Raw genomic sequence first — 21,393 nt, 5'->3', positions numbered from 1 at the left:
CTCACCGCAGCTCGAGGTAGCCCGTGTACAGCAATGAAGACCCAATGCAGCCAAAAAAAAAAAAGCCAGCTTACTGAATGGAAGAAGATATTTGCAAATCATATATCTGATAAGGGTTAATATCCAAAATATATAAAGAAGTTATACAACTCAATAATAAAAAAATAAACCAATCCAATTAAAAAATGAGCAGAGGATCTAAATAGACATTTTTTCAGAGATGACATAGAGACGTCTGACAGGCACATGAAACGATGCTCAACATCACTAACCATCAGGGAAATGTAAATCAAAACCACATGAGATATCACCGCATGTTTCAGAATGGCTACTATTAAAAGGTAAGAAATAACAAGTGTTGGCAAGGATGTGGAGAAATGGAAACTCTCATGCATTGTTGATGAGAATGTAAATTGGTGCAGCCACTATGGAAAACAGTATGGAGGTTCCTCAGAAAATTAAAAATAGAACTACCATATGATCCAGCAGTACGACCTCTGTTACTTATTCAAAGAAAATTAAAACACTAACTTGAAAAGATAAATGTACCCCAATGTTTATAGCAGCATTATTTACAATAGCTAATATATGTAAACAACCTAAGTGTCCACTGATGGATGAATGGATAGAGAAGATGTAGTACATATATACACAATGGAGTACTACTCAGCCATAAAAAAGAATGAAATCTTGCCAATTGAGACAACATGGATAGCCCTTGAGAGTATTATGCTAAGTGAAATAAGAGAGTCAAGGACTATATGATTTCACTTACCTGTAGAATATAAAAAACAAAGCAAGCAGACAAAACTGAGCAAAACTCATAGACACAGAGAAAAGATTGGTGGTTGCCAGAGTTGGGGGAGGTGGTTGGAGGGTGAGCAAAATGGGTGAAGGAGATCAAGAAATATAACTTCTAGTCATAATATAAATAAGTCGTTGGGATGTAATATACTGCATGGTCTATAATATTATATTGCAAATTTGAAAGATGCTAAGAAATTAAATCTGAAAAGTTCTCATCACAAGCAAAAAAATTTTTTTTTAAGATTTAATTTTTATTTTTTATTTTTGGCTGCATTAGGTCTTTGTTGCTGCACGCAGGCTTTCTATAGTTGCAGCAAGCGGGAGTTACTCTTTGTTGCGGTGTGTGGGCTTCTCATTGCAGTGGCTTCTCTTGTTGTGGAGCACGGGCTCTAGGCACATGGGCTCAGTAGTTGTGGCTCACGGGCCCTAGAGCGCAGGCTCAGAAGTTGCGGCGCATGGGCTTAGTTGCTCCGCGGCATGTGGGATCTTCCCAGACCAGGGCTTGAACCCATGTCCCCTGCGTTGGCAGGCAGATTCTTAACCACTGTGCCACCAGGGAAATCCTGAAAATAATTTTTTTTGTAACTTTGTATGGTGACAGATGGTAAATAGACTTATTGGAGTGATCATTTTTCAGCGCACACAGATGTCAAATCATGTTCTATACCTGAAACTAATGTTGTGTGTCAATTATACCTTAATAATAAAAAACACGGGCAGGAAAACTGTGGAGGGAGAGCAAGATATGAAATAATTATCTCATAATAGGAATTTGAAATTATCAGGGAGCATAATTGTATTATAGGATTGTCTGATAGCATTGAGGGCTCATTGTGAGATTTGGCACTCTTTAAGATATGCTTGGTTGCAGTTGTGGTCTAGTAATGTCACATTTCAACATGTGCAGACGTGGGAAGGTTTTTTGTTTTTTTTTTTAAACATCTTTATTGGAGTATAATTGCTTTACAGTGGTGTGTTAGTTTCTGCTTTATAACAACGTGAATCAGTTATACATATACATATGTTCCCATATCTCTTCCCTCTTGCATCTCCCTCCCTCCCACCCTCCCTATCCCACCCCTCTAGGTGGTCACAAAGCACCGAGCTGATCTCCCTGTGCTATGCGACTGCTTCCCACTAGCTATCTATTTTACATTTGGTAGTGTATATATGTCTATGCCACTCTCTCACCCTGTCACATCTTACCCCTCCCCCTCCCCGTATCCTCAAGTCCATTCTCTAGTAGGTCTGTGTCTTTATTCCTGTCTTGCCACTAGGTTCTTCATGACCTTTATTTTCCCTTAGATTCCATATATATGTGTTAGCATACTGTATTTGTTTTTCTCTTTCTGACTTACTTCACTCTGTATGACAGACTCTAACTCCATCCACCTCACTACAAATACCTCCATTTCATTTCTTTTTATGGCTGAGTAATATTCCATTGTATATATGTGCCACATCTTCTTTATCCATTCATCCGATGATGGACACTTAGGTTGCTTCCATGTCCTGGCTATTGTAAATAGAGCTGCAATGAACATTTTGGTACATGACTCTTTTTGAATTATGGTTTTCTCAGGGTATATGCCCAGTAGTGGGATTGCTGGGTCGTATGGTAGTTCTATTTTTAGTTTTATAAGGAACCTCCATACTGTTCTCCATAGTGGCTGTATCAATTTACATTCCCACCAACAGTGCAAGAGGGTTCCCTTTTCTCCACACCCTCTCCAGCATTTATTGTTTGTAGATTTTTTGATGATGGCCATTCTGACCGGTGTGAGATGATACCTCATTGTAGTTTTGATTTGCATTTCTCTAATGATTAATGATGTTGAGCATTCTTTCATGTGTCTGTTGGCAATCTGTATATCTTCTTTGGAGAAATGTCTATTTAGGTCTTCTGCCCATTTTTGGATTGGGTTGTTTGTTTTTTTATTATTGAGCTGCATGAGCTGCTTGTAAATCTTGGAGATTAATCCTTTGTCAGTTGCTTCATTTGCAAATATTTTCTCCCATTCTGAGGGTTGTCTTTGGGTCTTGTTTATGGTTTCCTTTGCTGTGCAAAAGCTTTTAAGTTTCATTAGGTGGGAAGGTTTTAACTAGTTAATATTTTTGATTGTCAGCAAGGGAGTGATTATAATCCATGGAATTTAAACTTGTTCGGAAGAGGAGTGAAGATAGGTGGTGGGTAGTGGAAAAAGTAGCGAGGTCTACAGATTGTTATTGATGATGGGAGAAGAATTTTTGGAAAGGGTCAGGGGCTAGAGCAAAAGGAGCCTGAAAGCATATCTGAGTGGGATGCTTAAGCATGAGATTCTGGAGCTGATACACTTATTGCTATGGATGGAGTTTTGGTATAGCCATGAAATTGGGTGGCCAAGGTGGGATGGAGGGGAGCAGAGATTCCCTGGAGGTAAGAATGTTAAAACTGAGAGGAAAAAGGTACTGTTTGGGTTAGCCACGAGGATGTTGCAGTCCCTGAGAATGACATCAGACGTTGGGATGGATAGGAAGACAGTGAGGAATAAGCTATTGTTTATTCAATGAATAAGGCAGTGTGAGCAGGGAGGGCTTTAGGTCGGCGGTTCTCAGCCACAGCTGCACCTTAAAATCATATGAGGGACGTTATAAGTAACTATGGCGGGCCGCTGTCCTGAGGGTTTGATTTAAGGGATCTGGTGTGGGACCTGTGTCCCAGAGTATCTTAAAAGCTTACCCAATGACTCAAATATACTCCAAGGTTCACAACTACTGCTGCGGGTGATGGAGATGGGGATGGGCTTGAGGAAGGAGGATGGTTAGTGCACCTGGGCAGCGTGAATATCAAGTCTCTGGGCTGGTTGAAAGAGAAATAAAGAAAGAAGGGTTGGAAATCCGTAGAGCGGAGCAGGGGGGAGTTTTGTCATCCTGCTGGCCCAGGAACTCCTGGAAGTTGTTGGCAGGTGGCCAAAGTTCTTGGAACCCAAAGTTAGCTTACAATGTTAGAGAAAGAGTTTGCTGTTAAAAACAAAGTCTGGGCTAGAGGAGATGGTGACAGAGAAGGAAGTGCCTGACAGGAAACTGCTTTGTAATGGTCTGCATGAATTCTAGTCACTCACTTCCTGTGACCTCAAATACAAAACAAAGTAACAAATCAATGACAGATTTGGAGTTGAATCACTACACAAACACCCTCCATGGAAAAATGATTGAGGGTGTGAACCTCGCTGGAGAATAAATTTCTCCTAATTCAACAACTTTCAAAGTGAGTTGGCTATTAAGATGCTGGTTTGGTGGACCCTGCTCTGGATTTACCTGAGTGAGCACTTACTTTTGACTAGCCTCCTCCAGTGATTCTTAGGTTCAAGAACCACCAGAGCAGTGTTACAATCTTGGAGTGGATTAGAATCACCTGGGGAACTTTAAACAGCCCTGGAGTTGCACGCTTCAGACCAGTTAAATCAATCTCTGGAGGAGTGGAGTGGGTATTGGAGTTCGTAGTTCCCGACATGATTTAATGTGCAACTAAGGTTTCAAACTCACTGCACTACACTCTGATTCTTACAGGAGAGACAGGTGTGTATCCTGTTTTTTCCTCAGAGACTTTGCATACCACCTCTATGTTTTTAGACTTCTCAGTAGCAGACTCACACATCCAACCATTTGCTCGCCATTTGTCTTGGGTGTCTAATTAGGCAAATCAAAGTTAACATGTCTAAAATTAAATCTTGTTTTCCACTTTCCATATGTGTACCTCCTTGTCTTGGTAAATAGCAACTCTATTCTTCTAGTTATTTGGGCCAAATTTTGGAGTCTCTCACATTTCCATGTGTCATCATCAAGTCCTGTCAGCTCTATCTCTGAAATGTTTCCAGAATAGGCCCACTTCTAATAACCTCCGTTGCTACGCCCCTATCCCAAGCCAACATAACTCGTGAGTGCACTGTTGCAATAGCCTTCTAACTGGTCTTCCTGCTTCTGCCGTCCTATAGTCTGTTCTGCAACATAGCAGGCAGAGTGATCCTTTTTTAAAAATTTACTTTTATTGTGGTAAAATATGTATAACCTGAAATTTACCATCTAAGTACACAGTTAAGCGACATTAAGTACATTCACCATGTAGTGTAACCATACCACTCTCTATTTCCAGAATTTTTTCATCATATAGATCAATGGAACAGGATAGAAAGCCCAGAGATAAACCCACGCACATATGGTCAACTTATCTTTGATAAAAGAGGTAAGAATATACAATGGAGAAAAGACAGCATCTTCAATAAGTGGTGCTGGGAAAACTGGACAGCTACATGTAAAAGAATGAAATTAGAACACTCTCTAACACCATACACAAAAATAAACTCAAAATGGATTAAAAACCTAAGTGTAAGGCCAGACACTATCAAACTCTTAGAGGAAAACATAGGCAGAACACTCTGACATAAATCACAGCAAGATCCTTTTTGACCCACCTCCTGGAGAAATGGAAATAAAAACAAAAATAAACAAATAGGACCTAATGAAACTTAAAAGCTTTTGCACATCAAAGGAAGCCATAAACAAGACAAAAAGACAACCCTCAGAATGGGAGAAAATATTTGCAAATGAAGCAACTGACAAAGGGTTAATATCCAAAATTTACAAGCAGCTCATGCAAATCAATATCAAAAAAAAAAAAAACAACTCAATTCAAAAATGGGCAGAAGATCTAAATAGACATTTCTCCAAAGAAGATATACAGATTGCCAACAAACACATGAAAGAATGCTCAACATCATTAATCATTAAAGAAATGCAAATCAAAACTACAATGAGATATCCCCTCTGTCCTGTTTTCTTGTTCTTCATGTCCTGGCATAGACAAACAAGCACATCTCCTCTCCATGAAAATATAAAATCTTTGAGAACAGGGATATATCTGTTTTAATAACTGCAGTATCCCCTGAAACAGTGCCTAGCCCAGAGTGGGTACATAATAAATACTTGCTGGATGAAGGAAAAAACTCAGCTCATGATGGGCATTCAAATATCAATTAATTGTGAGTAAGTGTATAAAAAAGCTTAAAAAAACCCCAGCTTTAGTGAGATATAATTAAGATACTGTAAAACCACCCACGGACACTAACGTCTATGTTCTTCAGGCAGGTATTTGGAAGCAGGTGTAAGCTATTGATGTAAGCAGCCTGGAGGTCCCCTTATTTCTTTTTTTTTTAAAATTTGTTTTTTAAATTTTATATTGGGCTATATTTGATTTACAATGTTGTGTTTCAGGTGTACAGCAACCTGATTTAGTTATACATATACGTGTCTCTATTCTTTTTCAGATTCTTTCCCCATGTAGGTTATTATAGAGTATCAAATAGAGTTCCCTGTGCTATACAGTAGGTCCTTGTTGATTATTTTATATACAGTAGTGTGTGTATGTTAATCCCAAACTCCTAACTTATCCCTGCCCTCCACCTTTCCACTGTGGTAACCATAAGATTGTTTTCTAAGTCTGTGAGTCTGTTTCTGTTTTGTAAATAAGTTCATTTGTATCATTTTTTAAGATTCTACATATAAGTGATATCATATGATATTTGTCTTTTCTCTGTCCAGCTTACTTCACTTAGTATGATAATCTCTAGGTCCATCCATGTTGCTGCAAATGGCATTATTTTGTTCTTTTTAATGGCTGAGTAGTATTCAATTGTCTATATATACACCACATCTTCTTTATCCAGTCATCTGTCGATGGACACTTAGGTTGCTTTCATATCTTGGCTACTGTAAATAGTGCTGCAGTGAACATTGGGGTCCATGTATCTTTTTGAAGTATGGTTTTCTCCAGATATATACCCAGGAGTGTGATTGCTGCATCATATGGTAGCTCTAGTTTTAGTTTTTTAAGAACCTCCATACAGTTTTCCATAGTGGCTGCACCAATTTGCATTCCCACCAACAGTGTAAGAGGGTTCTCTTTTCTCCACACCCTCTCCAGCATTTATTGTTTGTAGATTTTTTGATGATGGCCATTCTGACCAGTGGGAGGTGATACTTCATTGTAGTTTTGATTTGCATTTCTCTAATAATTAGTGATGTTGAGGAGCTTTTCATGTGCCTCTTGGCCATCTGTATGTCTTCTTTGGAGAAATGTCTATTTAGATCTTCTGCCCATTTTTTGATTGCGTTGTTTGTTTTTTTCATATAGAGCTGCATGAGCTGTTTATATATTTTGAAGATTAATCCCTTGTCGGTTGCATCGTTTGCAAGTATTTTCTCCCATTCTGTGGGTTGTCTTTTCATTTTGTTTATGGTTTCCTTTGCTGTGCAAAAGCTTTTAAGTTTAATTATGTCCCATTTGTTTTTGCTTTTATTTTCATTACTCTGGGAGGTGGATCCAAAAAGATATTGCTGTGATTTATGTCACAGAGTGTTCTTTCTGTTTTCCTCTAAGAGTTTTATAGTATCCAGTCTTACATTTAGGTCTTTAATCCATTTTGAGTTTTTTTGTGTGTGTATGGTGTTAGAGAATATTCTAATTTCATTCTTTTACATGTAGGTGCCCAGTTTTCCCAGCACCACTTACTGAAGAGACTGTCTTTTCTCTATTATATATTCTTGCCTCTTTTGTTGTAGATTAATTGACCATAAGTGCGTGGGTTTACTTCTGGGCTTTCTATCCTGTACCACTGATCTATATTTCTGTCTCTGTGCCAGTACTACACTGCTTTGATTACTGTAGCTTTATAGTATAGTCTGAAGTCAGGGAGCCTGATTCCTCCCTCTCTGTTTTTCTTTCTCAAGATTGATTTGGATATTCAGGATCTTTTGTGTTTCCATACAAATTTTAAGATTTTTTTGTTCTAAATCTGCAAAAAATCCCATAGGTCATTTGATAGGGATTGCATTGAATCTGTAGATTGCCTTGGGTAGTATAGTCATTTTGACGATATTGATTCTTCCAATCCAAGAACATGGTATATTTTTCCATTTGTTTGTGTCTTTGATTTCTTTCATCAGCATCTTATAGTTTTCAGAGTACAGGTTTTTTGCCTCCTTAGGTAGGTTTATTCCTAGGTATTTAATTCTTTTTATTGTGATAGTTAATGGGATTGTTTCTTTTTTTGGTGGGGGGAGACCTTATCTTTGTGCTACAAAGTCCATGTTTAATTTTTAAAAATTATTTAATATGATTTTCTTTCCGTATGAAACATGAAACTTGACAGGTTTCAGAACTAATTATCCCATTATTGTAGGACTATGGGAATTACTCTTTTATTTTCAAAAGAGAAAGTTAGATTTTTATTTTATTTTTTTCTGTTATTTCTGAGATATACATTTTAAAGTAATAACTAGAATTATGACTTATTATATCAGAACATATAAGATTTTTAGAAATTTCATGTAATGTCTGAAACATTTATATTAACATATTTCCATACAGATAAGCAAAGAAAGTTTAGTATTAGTTGTGCTTTTTATTTGTTTATTTCTTTTCTTATACTGCAGATTCTTATTAGTCATCAATTTTATACATATCAGTGTATACATGTCAATCCCAATCTCCCAATTCAGCACACCACCATCCCCACCCCACCGTGCTTTCCCCCCCTTGGTGTCCATACATTTGTTGTCTACATCTGTGTCTCAACTTCTGCCCTGCAAACCGGTTCATCTGCACCATTTTTCTAGGTTCCACACACATGCGTTAATATACGATATTTGTTTTTCTCTTTCTGACTTACTTCACTCTGTATGACAGTCTCTAGATCCATCCACGTCTCAAAAAATGACTCAATTTCGTTCCTTTTTATGGCTGAGTAATATTCCATTGTATATATGTACCACAACTTCTTTATCTATTTATCTGTCGACGGGCATTTTGGTTGCTTCCGTGACCTGGCTATTGTGAATAGTGCTGCAATGAACATTGGGGTGCATGTATCTTTTTGAATTATGGTTTTCTCTGGGTATATGCCCAGTAGTGGGATTGCTGGATCATATGGTAATTCTCTTTTTAGTTTTTTAAGGAACCTCCATACTGTTCTCCATAGTGGCTGTATCAATTTACATTCCCACCAACAGTGCAAGAGGGTTCCCTTTTCTCCACACCCTCTCCAGCATTTGTTGTTTGTAGATTTTCTGATGATGCCCATTCTAACAGGTGTGAGGTGATACCTCATTGTAGTTTTGATTTGCATTTCTCTAATAATTAGTGATGTTGAGCAGCTTTTCATGTGCTCCTTGGCCATCTGTATGTCTTCCTTGGAGAAATGTCTATTTAGGTCTTCTGCTCATTTTTGGATTGGGTTGTTTGTTTCTTTAATATTTAGCTGCATGAGATGTTTATATATTTTGGAGATTAATCCTTTGTCCATTGATTCGTTTGCAAATATTTTCTCCCATTCTGAGGGTTGTCTTTTGGTCTTGTTTATGGTTTCCTTTGCTGTGCAAAAGCTTTCAAGTTTCATTAGGTCTCATTTGTTTATTTTTGTTTTTATTTCCATTACTCTAGGAGGTGGTTCAAAAAAGATCTTGCTGTGATTTATGTCAAAGAGTGTTCTTCCTATGTTTTCCTCTAAGAGTTTTATAGTGTCCGGTCTTACATATAGTTCTCGAATCCATTTTGAGTTTATTTTTGTGTATAGTGTTAGGGAGTGTTCTAATTTCATTCTTTTACATGTAGCTGTCCAGTTTTCCCAGCACCACTTATTGAAGAGACTGTCTTTTCTCCATTGTATATCTTTGCCTCCTCTTTCATAGATTAGTTGACCATAGGTGCGTGGCTTTATCTCTGGGCTTTCTATATTGTTCCATTGGTCTATGTTTCTGTTTTTGTGCCAGTACCATATTGTCTTTATTACTGTAGCTTTGTAGTATAGTCTGAAGTCAGGGAGTCTGATTCCTCTAGCTCCGTTTTTTTCCCTCAAGACTGCTTTGGCTATTCGGGGTCTTTTGTGTCTCCATACAAATTTTAAGATGATTATTTGTTCTAGTTCCATAAAAAATACCATTGGTAATTTGATAAGGATTGCATTGAATCTGTAGATTGCTTTGAGTAATATAGTCATTTTCACAATATTGATTCTTCCAATTCAAGAACATGGTATATCTCTCCATCTGTTGGTATCATCTTTAATTTCTCTCATCAGTGTCTTATAGTTTTCTGCATACAGGTCTTTTGTTCTCCCTAGGTAGGTTTCTTCCTAGGTATTTTATTCTTTTTGTTGCAGTGGTACATGGGAGTGTTTCCATAATTTCTCTTTCAGATTTTTCATCATTAGTGTATAGGAATGCAAGAGATTTCTGTGCATTAATTTTGTATCCTGCAACTTTACCAAATTCATTGATTAGCTCTAGAAGTTTTCTGGTGGCATTTTTAGGATTCTCTATGTATAGTATCATATCATCTGCAAACAGTGACAGTTTTACTTTTTCGTTTCCAATTTGCATTCCTTTTATTTCTTTTTCTTCTCTGATTTCCGTGGCTAGGACTTCCAAAACTATGTTGAATAATAGTGGTGAGAGTGGACATCCTTGTCTTATTCCTGATCTTAGAGGAAATGCTTTCAGTTTTTCACCATTGAGAATGATGCTTGCTGTGGGTTTGTCATATATGGCCTTTATTATGTTGAGGTAGGTTCCCTCTATGCCCACTTTCTGGAGAGTTTTTATCATAAATGAGTGTTGAATTTTGTCAAAAGCTTTTTCTGCATCTGTTGAGATGATCATATGGTTTTTATTCTTCAATTTGTTAATATGGTGTATCACATTGATTGATTTGCATATATTGAAGAATCCTTGCATCCCTGGGATAAATCCCACTTGATCGTGGTGTATGATCCTTTTAATGTGTTGTTGGATTCTGTTTGGTAGTATTTGGTTGAGGATTTTTGCATCTATGTTCATCAGTGATATTGGTCTGTAATTTTCTTTTTTTGTAGTATCTTCGTCTGGTTTTGGTATCAGGGTGATGGTGGCCTCATAGAATGAGTTTGGGAGTGTTCCTTCCTCTGCAATTTTTTGGAAGAGTTTGAGAAGGATGGGTGTTAGCTCTTCTGTAAATGTTTGACAGAATTCACCTGTGAAGCCATCTGGTCCTGGACTTTTGTTTGTTGGAAGATTTTTAATCACAGTTTCAATTTCATTTTTTGTTATGGTCTGTTCATATTTTCTATTTCTTCCTGGTTCAGTCTTGGAAGGTTATACCTTTCTAAGGATTTATCCATTTCTTCCAGATTGTCCATTTTATTGGCATAGAGTTGCTTGTAGTATTCTTTTAGGATGCTTTGTAGTTCTGTGCTGCCTTTTGTACCTTCTCCTTTTTCATTTCTAACTTTACTGATTTGAGTCCTCTCCCTCTTTTTCTTGATGAGTTTGGCTAATGGTTTATCCATTTTGTTTATCTTCTCAAAGAACCAGCTTTTAGTTTTATTGATCTTTGCTATTGTTTTCTTTTTTTCTATTTCATTTATTTCTGCTCTGATCTTTATGATTTCTTTCCTTCTGCTAACGTTGGGTTTTGTTTGTTCTTCTTTCTCTAGTTCCTTTAGGTGTAAGGTTAGATTGTTTACTTGAGATTTTTCTTGTTTCTTGAGGTAGGCTTGTATAGCTATAAACTTCCCTCTTAGAACTGCTTTTGCTGCATCCCATAGGTTTTGGATTGTCATGTTTTCATTGTCATTTGTCTGTCGGTATTTTTTGATTTCCTCTTTGATTTCTTCAGTGATCTCTTGGTTATTTAGTAACGTATTGCTTAGCCTCCATGTGTTTGTGTTTTTTATGTTTTTTTCCCTGTAATTCATTTCTAATCTCATAGCATTGTGGTCAGAAAAGATGCTTGATATGATTTCAATTTTCTTAAATTTACTGAGGCTTGATTTGTGACCCAAGATGTGATGTATCCTGGAGAATGTTCCATGCGCACTTGAGAAGAAAGTGTAATCTGCTGTTTTTGGATGGAATGTCCTATAAATATCAATTAAATCTATCTGGTCTATTGTGTCATTTAAAGCTTGTATTTCCTTATTTATTTTCATTTTGCATGATCTGTCCATTGGTGTAAGTGAGGTGTTAAAGTCCCCCACTATTATTGTGTTACTGTCGATTTCCTCTTTTATAGCTGTTAGCCGTTGCCTTATGTATTGAGGTGCTCCTATGTTGGGTGCATATATATTTATAATTGTTATATCTTCTTCTTGGATTGATCCCTGGATCATTATGTAGTGTCCTTCCTTGTCTCTTGTAACATTCTTTATTTTAAAGTCTATTTTATCTGATATGAGTATTGCTACTCCAGCCTTCTTTTGATTTCCATTTGCATGGAATATCTTTTTCCATCCCCTCACTTTCAGTCTGTATGTGTCCCTAGGTCTGAAGTGGGTCTCTTGTAGACAGCATATATATGGGTCTTGTTTTTGTATCCATTCAGCAAGCCTGTGTCTTTTGGTTGGAGCATTTTTAATCCATTTACGTTTAAGGTCATTATCGATATGTATGTTCCTATTACCATTTTCTTAATTGTTTTAGGTTTGTTTTTTTAGGTCCTTTTCTTCTCTTGTGTTTCCCATTTAGAGAAGTTCCTTTAGCATTTGTTGTAGAGCTGGCTTGGTGGTGCTGAATTCTCTTAGCTTTTGCTTGTCTGTAAAGCTTTTGATTTCTCCATCGAATTTGAATGAGATCCTTGCTGGGTAGAGTAATCTTGGTTGTAGGTTCTTCCCTTTCATCACTTTAAGTATATCATGCCACTCCCTTCTGGCTTGTAGAGTTTCTGCTGAGAAGTCAGCTGTTAACCTTATGGGAGTGCCCTTGTATGTTATTTGTCGTTTTTCCCTTGCTGCTTTCAATAATTTTTGTTTGTCTTTAATTTTTGCCACTTTGATTACTATGTGTCTCGGCATGTTTTTCCTTGGGTTTATCCTATATGGGACTCACTGTGCTTCCTGGACTTGGGTGGCTATTTTCTTTCCCATGTTAGGGAAGTTTTCGACTATAATGTCTTCAAATATTTTCTCTGGTCCTTTCTCTCTCTCTTCTCCTTCCGGGACCCCTATAATGCGAGTGTTGTTGCGTTTAATGTTGTCCCAGAGGTCTCTTAGGCTGTCTTCATTTCTTTTCATTCTTTTTTCTTTAGTCTGTTCCACAGCAGTGAATTCCACCATTCTGTCTTCCAGGCCACTTAACCGTTCTTCTGCCTCAGTTATTCTGCTATTGATTCCTTCTAGTGTAGTTTTCATTTCAGTTATTGTATTGTTCATCTCTGTTTGTTTGTTCTTTAATTCTTCTAGGTCTTTGTTAAACATTTCTTACATCTTCTCGATCTTTGCCTCCATTCTTTTTCCGAAGTCCTGGATCATCTTCACTATCATTATTCTGAATTCTTTTTCTGGAAGGTTGCCTATCTCCACTTCATTTAGTTGTTTTTCTGGGGTTTTAACTTGTTCCTTCATCTGCTATATAGCCCTCTGCCTTTTCATCTTGTCTATTTTTCTGTGAATGTGGTTTTTGTTCCACAGGCTGCAGGATTGTAGTTCTTCTTGCTTCTGCTGTCTGCCCTCTGGTGGATGAGGCTATCTAAGAGGGTTGATGGGAGGGACTGGTTGGGATTGTTTCTTTAATTTCTCTTTCTGATCTTTCATTATTAATGTATAGAAATGCAACAGATTTCTGTGCATTTATTTTGTATCCTGCAACTTTACCGAATTCATTGATGAGCTCTAGTAATTTTCTGATAGCGTCTTTAGGATTTTCTGTGTATAGTATCATGTCATCTGCAAACAGTGACAGTTTTACTTCTTCTTTTCCAATTTGGATTCCTTTTATTTCTTTTTTTTCTCTGATTGCCATGGCTAGGATTTACAAAAGTAGATTGAATGAAAGTGAGGAGAGTGGACATCCTTGTCTCGTTTCTGATCTTTCAGCTTTTCATCATTGAGCATGATGTTAGCTGTAGGTTTGTTATATATGACCTTTATTATGTTGAGGTATGTTCCTGCCATGCCCACTTTCTGGAGAGTTTTTATCATAAATGGGTGTTGGATTTTGTCAAAAGCTTTTTCTGCATCCATTGAGGTGATCATAGGGTTTTTATTCTTCAGGTTGTTAATCTGGTATATCACACTGATTGATTTGTGGATATTGAAAAATCCTTGCATCCCTGGGATAAATCCCACTTGATCGTGGTGTATGATCCTTTAATGTATTGTTGGACTTGGTTTGCTAGTGTTTTGTTGAGGATTCTTGCTTCTATGTTCATCAGTGATATTGGCCTGTAATTTTCTTTTTTTGTGGTGTCTTTGTCTGATTTTGGTATCAGGGTGATAGAGGATCATAGAATGAGTTTGGGAGTGTTCCCTCCTCCCTCTTTTTAAAAATAGTTTCAGAAGGATAGGTGTTAGCTCTTCTCTAAACGTTTGATAGAATTCACCTGTGATGCCATCTAGTCCTGGATTTTTGTTTGTAGGAGTTCTAAAATCACTGTTTCAATTTCAGTGCTTGTGATTGGTCTGTTCATATTTTCTCTTCCTGGTTCAGTTCTGGAAGATTGTACCTTTCTAAGAATTTGTCTATTTCTTCTAGGTTGTCCATTTTACTGGCATATAGTTGCTTGTACAGTAGTCTCTTATGATCCTTTGTATTTCTGTGGTGTCAGTTGTAACTTCTCCTTCTTCATTTCTAATTTTACTGATTTAAGCCCTCTCCCTTTTTTTCTTGATGAGTCTGGCTAAAGGTTTATCAATTTTGTTTATCTTTTCCAAGAACCAGCTTTTAGTTTCATTGGTCTTTTCTATTGTTTTCTTCATCTCTATTTCATTTATTTCTGCTCTGATCTTTATGATTTCTTTCCTTCTACTAACTTTGGGTTTTGTTTGTTCTTCTTTGTCTAGTTGCTTTTGGTGTAAAGTTAGGTTGCTTATTTGGGATTTTTCTTGTTTCCTGAGGTAAGATTGTATTGTTGTAAACTTCCCTCTTAGGACTGCTTTTTCTGTGTCTCATAGGTTTTAGATCACTGTGTTTTCATTTTCCTTTTTCTCTAGGTATTTTTTTGATTTTTTCTTTGCTTTTCTCAGTGATCCATTGACTGTTTAGTAGCATATTTTTTAGCCTCCACCTGTTTGTGTTTTTTACAGTTTTTTTTTTTCTTGTAATTCATTTCTAACCTCATAGCATTGTGGTCAGAAAAGATGCTTGATATGATTTCAATTTTCTTAAATATTGAGGCTTGCTTAATGGCCCAGCATGTGATCTATCCTTGGGAATGTTCCATATGCACTTGAGAAGAATGTGTATTTTGCTGCTTTTGGATGGAATAGTCTATAAATATCAATTAAGTCCATCTGGTCTAATGTCATTATGGCCTGTGTTTCCTTATTGATTTTCTGTCTGGATGATCTGTCCATTGATGAAAGTGGGGTGTTAAAGTCCCCCACTCTTATTGTGTTACTGTCGATTTCTCTCTTTATGGCTGTTAGTATTTGCTTTATATATTGAGGTGCTCCTATAATGAGTGCATATAACTATTCACGATAGTTATATCTTCTTCTTGGGTTGATCTCTGATCATTATGTAGTGTCCTTCTTTGTCTCTTATAACAGTCTTTAGTTTAAAGTGTATTTCGTCTGATATGAGTATTGCTATTCCAGCTTTCTTTTGATTTACATTTGCGTGGAATACCTTCTTCCCTCCTCTCATTTTCAGTCTGTATGTGTCCCTAGGTCTGAAGTGGGTCTCTTGTAGACAGCATATATATGGGTATTGTTTTTGTATCCATTCAGCAGTTAGTGTCTTTTGGTTGGAGCATTTAATCCACTTACATTTAAGGTGATTACCAATATGTATGTTCTTTTTTTTTTTTTTTTTTGGCCACACTTTGCAACATGTGGGATCTTAGTTCCCTGAATAGGGATCAAGCCCATGCCCACTGCATTGGAAGTGCAGAGTCTTAACCACTGGACTGCCAGGGAAGTCCCCCAGTATGTATGTTCTTATTTCTATTTTGTTAATTGTTTTGGGATTGTTTTCATAGGTCTTTTTTCTTCTCTTCCTCTTTTGTTGTCTTCTCTTGTGATTTGATGACTGTCTTTAGTGTTGTATTTGGATTACTTTTTCTTTTTTGTGTGTATATCTATTGTTGATTTTTGGTTTGCAGCTACCATGAGGTTTTGATATAGCAGTCTATATATATACAGGAAGTTGCTGGTCTCTTAATTTCAAATGCATTTTCAATATCCTGCATTTGTACTGTCCTCTTCTCATGATTGCTGCTTTTGATATCATATTTGTGTGTGGATGATTTCCTATATTTACTGTATGTTTGCCTTTACCAGTGAGCTTTCCCATTTGTAATTTACTTGTTTCTATTTGTGGGCTTTTCTTTTCTACCTAGAGAAGTTCTTTTAGCATTTGTTGTAAAGCTGGTTTGGTGGTGCTGAATTCTCTTAGCTTTTGCTTGTCTGTAAAGCTTTTGATTGCTCCATCGACTGTGAATGAGAGCATTGCTGGTTAGAGTATTCTTGGTTGTAGGTTTTTCCCTTTCATCACTTTAAATATATCATGACACTCCCTTCCGGGCTGAAAAATCAGCTGATAACCTTATGAGGATTCCCTTGTATGTTATTTGTTGCTTTCCCCTTGTTGTTTTTAATATTTTCTATTTGTCTTTAATTTTTGTCAATATGATTAATATGTGTCTCGGGAGGTTCCTCCTTGGGTTTATCCTGTATGGGACTCTCTGTGCTTCCTGGACTTGGGTGACTGTTTCCTTTCCCATGTTAGGGAAGTTTTTGGCTATTATCTCTTCAAATATTTTCTCAGGTCCTTTCTCTTTCTCCTGTCCTTCTGGGACCCCTATAATGTGATGTTGGTGTGTTTAATGTTGTCCCAGAGGTCTTGTAGACTGTCCTCATTTCTTTTCATTGTTTTTTCTTTATCCTGTTCTGTGGCAATGATTTCCACCATTCTGTCTTCCACCTCACTTATACATTCCTCTGCCTCATTAGTTCTGCTATTGATTCCTTCTAGTGTATTTTTCCTTTCAGTTGTTTTATTGTTCATCTGTTTGTTCTTTAAATTTTCTAGCTCTTTGTTAAACATATCTTGTATCTTCTTGGTCTGTGCTTCCATTCTTTTTCTGAGACCTTGGATCATCTTTAATTACGCTGAGTTCTTTTTTGGGTAGATTGCCTATCTTCACTTCACTTAGTTGTTCTAGGGTTTTATCTGGAACATATTCCTCTGCTGTCTCATTTTGTCTAACTTTATGTGTTTGCTGTCCTACAGTCTGCAGGATTATAGTTCCTCTTGCTCCTGGTGTCTGCCCCCTGGTAGATGAGGCTGGTCTAAGAGCCTTGTACAGGCTTCCTGTTGGGAGGGACTCATGCCTGCCCACTGGTGGGTGGTGGGTCTTGTCCCTCTGGTGGGTAGGGCCATGTCAAATGGTGTGTTTATAGGCAGCTGTGGGCTCAGGAAGACTTTAAGCAGCCTTAACGTCTGCTGAAGGGTGGGGCTGCATTCCTACCCTGTTGGTTGTTTGGCCTGAGGCATCCCAACATTATGGGTAGCCTTTGGGCTGTTGGGTAGGGCCAGGTCTTGGCATCAAAATGGCGGCCTCCAGGACAGCTTACACCAATGAGTACTCCCCAGTACCTCTGCCACCAGTGTCCTTGTCCACACAGTGAGCCACAGCCACCTTACCTCTCCAGGACACTCTCCAAGATCAGCAGGTAGGTCTTGCCCAGGCTCTTATGAAGTCACTGCTTTTTCCACTGGGTCCCAGTGCACATGAAATCTTGTGTGCGCCCTCCAAGAGTGGCATTTCTGTTTCCCCCAGTTCTGTGGAGTTTCTGCGATGAAGCCCCTCTGACCTTCAAAGCCAAATGCTCTGGGGGCTCCTCCTCCCAATTCCAGATCCCCATACTGGGGAGCCTGACCTGGGGCTCAGAACTCTCACTTCTGTGGGAGAACCTCTGCGATATAATTATTTTAGTTTGTGGGTCGCCCACCTGGTGGGTATGGGATTTGATTATATCGCGAATGGAACCCTCCTACCATCTCACTGTGGCTTCTTTTTTGTCTTTGGAAGTAGATTATCTTTTTGGTAGGTTCCAGTCATTTTTTGTCGATGGTCATTCAGCTGTTAGTTTTGATTTTGGTGTTTTCGTGAGGTGGGTGAGCTCAGGTCCTTCTACTCTGCCATCTTTCTGGGGATCTCTCTGAGGGTTCTGTCAAAATGCAGATTCTGAATCTGTAGGTCTGCAGTAGGACCTGAGAGTCTGTGTTTCTTCCAGGCTCCCAGAAAAGGTAGCTAATATTGATCTGTGTGCTTTGAGCAGCAAGACCGTAGTGAGAATAACACCAAGCTTCTGAAACGAATTTGTCTTAAATGATAATACTGTTACTGGTTTGTTCTTAAAGGATATGATAAGATACAGATGAACATCCATATGGAACAGATGTGTAGGGCAGGGCTTGGGGAAAGCGTGCAGAGCTTCCATGACCTCTCTGGGCACCCCTGCTTGTTCCCCTCCCTAGATGCTCCCCCCTTGTTTCTGTAATTTGCAATTCACTGAAAAGAACAGAATTAGGATTTGGAACCTGAAGAGCCTTAAGACCTAACTCTGTGCATGTCTGTGGACACGTGTGCAGGTGCAATGCTACGTTACAAGCATCTTTATTTCAGAGCTGTACTAACATATTAACAGTCTCACCTATTGGTGAGAATAAGACATTCGCATGCCTCTAAAATGTATGGTGCTTTTTCTAAAATACTCGATTTGGACATTACAATTTTAATCAAGTTATGTCTAAGTTGCAGTGCACCTGTCTGAATTGTTTTATGCCCGTGGGTAAAGCGTATCATGTTTTGGGACTAGAAAGCATGGAGGTATGAGGAGGTATTTCTCTTATCCCAGAAGCATCTGTTAGATATCTGCCCTCTCCTTTGGGTGGATATCTCTACCTCTCCTCTCCCCTCCTCTCCATCCCTGTTCCTTGGGAAGTGAAAATTAACACTTCAGTAACAGAGGCACAACACAATACCCAAGGAGATTTGACTGCAGCTCTGAAGTCACTGATTGTTGGGCTCAAATGGGGCAGGTCTGCAGCTTCAAAGGGCCTTCCTCTTATACTCAAGGGAGAGAAGGTTAAGAAATAGTGGAAAAGTAGAAGAAATCTTTCACATTAACAAATCTGTTTTTTTTTTTAAATAAACAGAAAAAAACCCATTACTTCCCATGACTACAGATTATATTACTGAAATCTCCATTTTTTAAAAGAGTAACCCATCATGGTGGTTCTTTGCTGGGTAAGAGGCCATGGTGGAAAATTCAGTCACGACTGGTCAGTCCTTTCTACTGTGGGTCCCAGCAGAACTCTGAGAGTTGGCTAGTGTTGTTAACCACAGAGACCTGCATTATGTAAGACTTTTTTTCAGAGAGATTGTGATTCAGTTTCTTTTCTACAAATCATGGAGAATCATCTTTAAGGTAAGGTGAAAATCATCAGAAGAGTATGTTGACAGCAATGTCCAGAAAGTCTTTAAAATGAGTGAATAGTTGTACCTATGGTAACATTAAAAAAATCTTGGGTCAGGCTCTGTTGCAGGGTACTTCTAGAAAATTACTACTTATGATTTAGTTGGTGCATGTTACGAAAGCAAGTTATATTTGTTAATCTAAGAAGTATGAGTAGGAAGACCATAGAGATTAGATTGTTATGTGTCTCCATGACCCTGTTTTTTGAGTGGGGTGAAGAATAGATGGGTTTTGGTGAAAGAACAAAACTCTTACTACTTTTTCCTGATCATTATGGGTCTATTTCAGAATGTTAAGGATGACAACCTAATGATAGGTTATGGACAATGAGAGCTCTTGTTCTTCTCTGATTTCTCTCTTTGATCCCAGTGAGCACTGGTTGAGGGTCACAGTCTTTGGTGTCCACTTCAAGAGGTTCCAGAGACCTCCTGCTCCCCAGGGTCACTGTACTTGCCTCACAACCCCACTGGCTGCCATTCATGGAACACATAGGAGTGTGGCACCCCTTGGGGTTGTCACCGTGGCAACCCACACACAAAACTATAAATGTGTCAACGGCAAAAATCTTCATTAAGCAGAAATAAAACCTGTGGTCAATATGTATTTTTTTCTTTTAGTCTAAAGGAAGTTCTGAACAGAGTATTAACCGAGATTACATCACAAAAACTTTAAATGTATTTACAGAGTGAATAAGTTACACAGATAAACTTTGAATATGTTTCGAATGTGCAACAGGTTTACATGCACACAGCTAACACTTGACAGCATTAAGTTTAAGGAGAAAACTTAAGAATGGCCCTTTACATATATATTACAAATAAAATGACATTTCTTAAGAAACGAAGTGACAACTCATATTTTACCGTTATGATTCTACTTCCAGCTATCCAAACGGATATTAAAATATGCATGCGTAACAGGTGGAAAGACTTGGAATTTATAATGTTGAATGTCTTTAACTTTTTTCTACAAAATGGCGAAGTTGGTTAAAATTAACACTCATCCTTCTGTAGTATAAATATGCTCATAAAAGCAACCTTATAGTAAAAAGCAGCCAAGATCCTTTAGAAAAAGGTCTCTCTGGACCATTTTTGGTGCGAGGGTCCTAATCACAGACCCCTGCAAAGAGATCCAGGGCTTTCGAAACAGTAGCCTAGCAACATAAGAAAGGTACTTCATAGCAGCTCCTTTTAGATACAGTAATTGTATTCAAATTTCAGTGTACATTAAATTGTCCATTTACAATTCCCTTTTCACATATACAGGCTGTCAGCTTTTGACCGTCTTACAGTTTTCAGTGGCCAGCTTCATTCTGCCTGTCCCTTCCTCAGCCCACCAAAAAAAGAAAAAAAAAAAAAAGAAAAGGAAAGAATGTACAAGTTTTAGAATATAAAATATTTTTAGCGAAGAAAACATTGCACTTTTGCCAATCTAAAATTGTTTCTAGAAAGGAAGGTACTGTTCAGAGTAGTCGGCTTTGGTATGCAATGGAAGTCACATCTTCAGTAGTGAGTTGCATTTGCTCAGTAAAATAACACATTTGTGCCACACAGCATGACGGATGGAGGCTGTTCCAGAATGTCCTATGCTACCTTGGTTCTTATAGTATTGCTACACGTGGGAAGTTCTGCCATCCTCTTTAGAAAAAGTCCTACAGGTAACAAGAGGGAGAACAGTCTGACCAAGCCTTTTGAAGGCTGAGAAGACACTGAATGACGTCACCCCAGCATGGCAGCACCCCCAGCTTGGCACCCATGGGGGACGGAAGGCTCCTGTCAGAGACTAGTGCCGGAAACACTGGAGTCTGGAAGGAAAGCGGTGAGGACCCGGTAGCTCTGGGCCCTGCGGATCATGTCCCGGATCTCCATGTTCAGCTCCATCAGCTTGGTGCAGATCTCGGTCAGGCTCTGGTTAGACCCCACCAGTGCGTAAGTACCTGTTTGTCCCAGAGTTTGATGACGGAAATAAATATTCAGTAGTGTCTGGACCTCATCGTCAGAACTGCTTCCAAAGATGTCATTGGGCCACAGACTTCTGCAGTCAGAAAAGAAGAGCAAATTAGAGGCACCATTATTCACAAGGTTATGAGGTTATG

General features: G+C 38.2%; 1 protein-coding gene across 8 annotated transcripts in view; it reads right to left on the bottom strand.

Moving 5' to 3' along the window:
* Positions 1-19,940: 19,940 nt before the first annotated feature.
* Positions 19,941-21,393, bottom strand: part of FRY (FRY microtubule binding protein) — a 425,513-nt gene continuing 424,060 nt past the window's right edge. For 7 of the 8 annotated variants that reach the window (XM_036831330.1, XM_036831325.1, XM_036831323.1 and 4 more), the window contains one exon: positions 19,941-21,332. In XM_036831330.1, coding sequence (XP_036687225.1) covers positions 21,074-21,332 — 259 coding nt within the window. In that variant the 3' untranslated portion in view covers positions 19,941-21,073. The remainder of the gene's footprint in view (positions 21,333-21,393) is intronic. The other variant, XM_036831329.1, reaches the window with a different exon arrangement.

The sequence above is a fragment of the Balaenoptera musculus genome, chromosome 18 (assembly GCF_009873245.2).
Source record: "Balaenoptera musculus isolate JJ_BM4_2016_0621 chromosome 18, mBalMus1.pri.v3, whole genome shotgun sequence".
NCBI lineage: Eukaryota > Metazoa > Chordata > Mammalia > Artiodactyla > Balaenopteridae > Balaenoptera > Balaenoptera musculus.
Note: the sequence above shows the minus strand (reverse complement) of the source record. Positions and strands in the feature narration are given on the sequence as shown.